At 42.5% G+C, this 5213-nt stretch overlaps 1 protein-coding gene across 1 annotated transcript; it reads right to left on the bottom strand.

Annotated features, from left to right (window-relative positions):
- Window positions 1–409: 409 nt before the first annotated feature.
- Window positions 410–4755, bottom strand: LOC147998979 (uncharacterized). The gene is made up of 5 exons (XM_087595978.1): window positions 4599–4755; window positions 3408–3567; window positions 2796–2939; window positions 805–910; window positions 410–681 (listed from the first exon to the last, which is right to left on the bottom strand). Exons 1-4 carry the CDS (start codon window positions 4723–4725, stop codon window positions 853–855), a joined length of 489 nt encoding a protein of 162 aa, XP_087452104.1. The 5' UTR covers window positions 4726–4755; the 3' UTR covers window positions 410–681; window positions 805–852.
- Window positions 4756–5213: the final 458 nt, after the last annotated feature.

Here is a 5213-nt window from a genome sequence, read left to right as displayed (position 1 = left end):
CCTCAGTAAGTTCCCTGTGAACACACATCTCCTGAGATCTCTCTATTTAATTGGAGGTGATCCTGTCCACCTAATACAGCACCTCATGTGGAATAACAAAAGCCACCTGCAGGAGCTGTGGTGATGACTCACAGGGTAGAGCATCTGCTGCTCTCTCAGAAGAACCACATGGACCCTAACAATTGGGTAAAGTGTGTCAGTGATTACATCATAAAGTGTGTGTCCGAGACACAGCCACATTATCCACACAAAAGACACTGTCACACTGGGTACACCTTGGTGACTTTGAATTCACTTATTAGCCCAGGCTCCATGGAACATGCAGAGATCCATCTGTAGCTGTAAGTTCTAGGTCCACAGGAAGGGACAGAACCCTTGAGTAAGAAAGATAGTCTTAAGAGTCAAGACATAGAATTCAATTTTTATTCATAACAAATACATTTTTACAACAAAACAGGATTAAAATGAATAAAAATATTTAAAAATATTTGAAAGTAAAAATAGTAACAAGAACATATAAATATGAAACAACAAAAAGAAAACTTCAATTAAAATCATAACAAAAATATTTCTAAACAGCATATTCTTAACGAACATTTAGAAGCACAGACGTATTGCTGTTTCTCCTCTAGCACAAATAATGAAAGGCGGTCCCCCAAGTTGTCTCTCAAGTGCTGTTTTCTGAAGAAGAAAGTGAGTAAGACCTCAATCAGTCAGGATGGCTTAGTGGTATATAAATTTAGGGTCTCTAATAAATGACAAATTAACTCTGAGGAAGAATACTCATCCAAAAAATGTTGTTACCATTCAGGATGTTGGTCATCAGGGACTCCTGAGAAAGCAACTTATTCTTCAGGAAGCTCTCTTACTGGGGTGTGTCCAATTCCAGCTCTCTTGCACTTTCTGAGACCTGGGAGAGGAAGGCAGTTTTTCAGACACTGATTTGGTCGGGAAATGCAAGCCAGCTGTCAGAATGCTGCCTTCTACCACCTCAGTTCTATTGGACAGTCGACATGGACCTTTTAACTGATATCATTGTTGCTAACTCTGTGGGCAGGGCAAAATCTCCAGCAAGCCTCACAGTAATGTGGGCTGCCAATCTGGGACCCAGACTTATACCAGTGCAAACCAAGAACAGGGCAATGGGAAGAGACCTCATCGGGTTGCAGGAAGAAAGGAGATGTCCATATGTCACCAAGGTTAAAGCCAATGACAAGTACTAATTTGACATTTGCACTTGGTTCTTATCCCAAAGGTGCTTCCTACACAAGAGGTCACATGACCACAGAGTGTCAATTGTTCAAGAACCAAGAAATTGTTCAAAACTCTACATAGGATCCAATCTATCACATGGATATGCAATTTTAGATATGTTATTCATCTGTCACCATTTCTAGACTGCAGCTTCAAAAAGAGCAGCAAAATATGCTTGCACAATAATTCAGTTTCTGAAAAGTGGTTAACTTCCCAGAATACTTGTGCATAGGCAGAGCAATGAACAATTCCATTACATGAGGTGGTTGGCTGGTTGTGAGTGTAAATTAGAAAGGTGGTAAGAGAAGCAAAGATGTATCAAATTGGCAAATTTTATCAGATATTGTTAAGCTAACACATCTGCTCATCCCTACCTGATAATGCTGGTTCTGGCCGTTGATGGTCTTTATCTTTCTTGTTGCAGTCAACCAAATATTTCTGGTTCAGTGCACAATCAAGATGTACCTCCTTGCTCTCCTGCTTCAGGGGGACCAACTTCTTCCTACATGTGTTCTCCATCAGGAGCTGGCTAAGCAGGTTTATGGAAATACAGTATGCATAGTAAGATCATGCTGGCCCTTCCTCCCATTCCTACTCCCAAGTCCCACTAACTCTACCAGATCCCAGATACCCATGAAGACTTAATAAAATGCATCTTGATACATATAAGGCTGCTGCACAAACCATAAAGAGTTAATTCGGGGAAGAATAAATTGTTTGCTTGGCCTGACACCAATTAGTGTCCACACCTCTGAGAAAGAACATGGATCTACAACTATCCATGAAAGCCCAATGCATGGGGCCAACATCAATTAGTAGTGGGCCAACACCCTCAAAGGAGGTCAGTAGAACCAAGAGAAGGTCATGCTAACCATGTGGTCCACGCACTGAATTTTATAAAACCTGGTGTGACACCATAGGTCCAGGTCAGCCTAATAACCTTCTGCTGACTTCAATCAGTACTGTTCTATCTAGAGCCTTCTGAAGATGCCTAGACAATCCTGGGATGAGTAACAGTCTTTTAGTAACCTTTCTAATTTACACTCACAACCAGCCAACCACCTCATGTAATGGAATTGTTCATTGCTCTGCCTATGCACAAGTATTCTGGGAAGTTAACCACTTTTCAGAAACTGAATTATTGTGCAAGCATATTTTGCTGCTCTTTTTGAAGCTGCAGTCTAGAAATGGTGACAGATGAATAACATATCTAAAATTGCATATCCATGTGATAGATTGGATCCTATGTAGAGTTTTGAACAATTTCTTGGTTCTTGAACAATTGACACTCTGTGGTCATGTGACCTCTTGTGTAGGAAGCACCTTTGGGATAAGAACCAAGTGCAAATGTCAAATTAGTACTTGTCATTGGCTTTAACCTTGGTGACATATGGAACTGAAAACTGAGCCCTAATGACCCTGGAACACTGATGGGTAAATAGCACAAGAGATAGAACCAGAGCTGAAGACCGTCCAATCCAGAACAAAGAAAGTCAGAAATGGCCATTCCACAAGTGATAGCCTTTCTGACCAGGACTTACCTAGAGAAGGTAATCTCCTTCTTCAGCTTATGGTTGTTCTCATGGACCTCAGTGTTCTCCATCTCTAAGTTGTGCAGAATTGACATGACCGCCTCCTCCATTCTCTCCAGGTCTTCGTAATATGGATTTGGCCTGAAGTGTGGCCTGGCCCCAAATGATAGAATACAATGAACATCGGCATTTAGGAATATATGAACTCAGGGTGGGTCCTATATTACTCCAGGCTGCTGCCTGGATCTTCCAGCACTCAGTCCCCTGCCTAGCAAGTACAGAGACTCACCATAAACTCACTGCAATTACAATCTTGCAAAGCCACCAGCTGTCAAGGGCTTTGCAAATGCACACTGGGAACTCACTCTCCCTGACTTTATCCCTGAATTCTTCATTCAGACCACATGTTCTGCTTTTAAATAAGTGGAGGCAGATGAGTCCATTTTCAATCTCACTCCTGAGGAAGGGTAAGGTTCTGAATCTCCACTATATGGGAGGTGAGGTTTAGCACAGGGTGGTTAGGGAGGCACAGCTTTCTAGAACCCAAAACCTTAACAGGATAAGAAAAAGGTGACCTTGCAGACCCAGGAATGAAACAAGAGCATTTGGTGTGATTCATACCTGTTCTTCATGGATCTCTCTGTCAGAAACCTCAGGCGATCTCTCAGGTCATTTCTCTCCTCGGTAATGAGCTGCAGCTCTTTAATCAGCTTCTCCTTTTCCTTCATGGCCTGATTCTTGCTTAGGTCAGTGCCATGGGAAGATGTTTCTATCCCAGCGTCTGTAGGTAGAAGAACACAAGTGAACCTGCATGGGGAGAATGCATAGAGTGTACATAGATCACAGTGAGGCCTAAACAGGAGAACAAGCCTGGAACCCAGTGTCACTGCTAGGCGATTGGTCTATGCTTAAGAGACCTCCTCAGGGGATCTCAGTTCTCGCACTACTCTATAGAGACCAAAAGATGTAAGCAGCCAGGTGTTCCCTATGCTGGACATCACGTGCTTACATGTACCACGGAGATGGCTTCTCCAGGATTATTATCAGCTGAACAGGGTACAGCTTGGTTTCAGGACCCTCACCCCTGTGGCTTCAGAACTCAGATGATAAATTCACCATCCACAAAACTTGAGTGATTGGAGACACTCAGATGTCCTACCCTGATACTCTAAAGCAACAACTTTGGATTTAAAACGCATTTCCAGGGAGGATATGTTCAACAAACTTATCAGTGTCCCTATGTGAAATACCAAATGCCCCAGAAGTGCGAATAGGTTACAGGCTGAATCTTGGTCTACACGTTCCAAATAGTTTTGGTATTGTAGAAAAATTTTTGTAACATACAACCTCTAATATATAAAGCAAACGATGACCCTGCCAGTTAGAAGAAATCGGAGAAGGTCTAAGAACATAAGATTATTGCCTGAAGCACAATCTCTCCCTGTTACTACTGTCAGATACCTACTGTATTTAAAGAAGCAATGATAGTGAAATACATTGCTGCCCTGTCTAAACTCAGAAAAGGTGGACCCTCCATGACCACTGATGGTGTTATTATATCAATGTAACAGAGCAAATTAACTGAAGTAAAGACCAGAAGTTCACAGTATAATAGCATTGGCCTTACCATATCCTCCCAGTGGGGATGGGGAAACTAAAGTTCTGAAATCCTTGACTTTAGGGAATTGTGATATTCGTGGAAATTCAATTCCTTTTCAGATGCTCCAGTTGCTGTGGCCCATTGCTAGAAAGGTCAGCTTAAGCCTGCAGCCACCCTGGCAGGAAGCTCAAAATACACTGCCCAGAACTTACTCCACATTCCCCAGAAGTGCTGTCTTTGTCCATCATTACTTTGAGACGAAAGGCCAGACTCCTTCACTCTAGTCTCTCCAGAATCGACGTTCCCCCTCCCAAAAAGCTTGCGAAGACGGGAAAACATGTCTTAGCTTGTAACCGCCAGACTCAGACTGAGAGAAACTAGGGCACTGGTTGTCACTACAACACTGGTGACATCACAGAGGATGCCAGAACTCTCTAGGAGACAATAGAATGTCCAAGAAGGGACAGCAGATGTCATGGGGAGCAGACTTTGCCTCCTGCTAATGTTCTCCCTGTACTGAGCATAAGCAGAGGTGCCCTTTCCAGGAGACTTTCCTGGGGCAGAGCCACTGAGCATCTCCTGCTTCCAAAGCCAAATTTTCCTCAAGGCTTGATTATAAAACCTTAGTAATTCCTATGCATCTAAATGAATGTTTCCTTTCAAATCTTTCCCAAAAAATGTCTCATCCTAACTCACATTGTCCTCATTCACCAATGTTAGCCATTAAAACTTCCTGAGATTTCACACCAGCTTGAATATGCAGTCAAAAGTTCTCCTGTCTCATTCTGTACAGGTGCTTTATATCACATCAAGAAATAGTCTGCATG

Source organism: Rattus norvegicus, chromosome 19 (assembly GCF_021556685.1).
Source record: "Rattus norvegicus strain SHRSP/BbbUtx chromosome 19, alternate assembly SHRSP_T2T, whole genome shotgun sequence".
Lineage (NCBI taxonomy): Eukaryota > Metazoa > Chordata > Mammalia > Rodentia > Muridae > Rattus > Rattus norvegicus.
The sequence above is the reverse complement of the archived record's forward strand: the minus strand, read 5'-3'. Positions and strand labels throughout refer to the sequence as shown.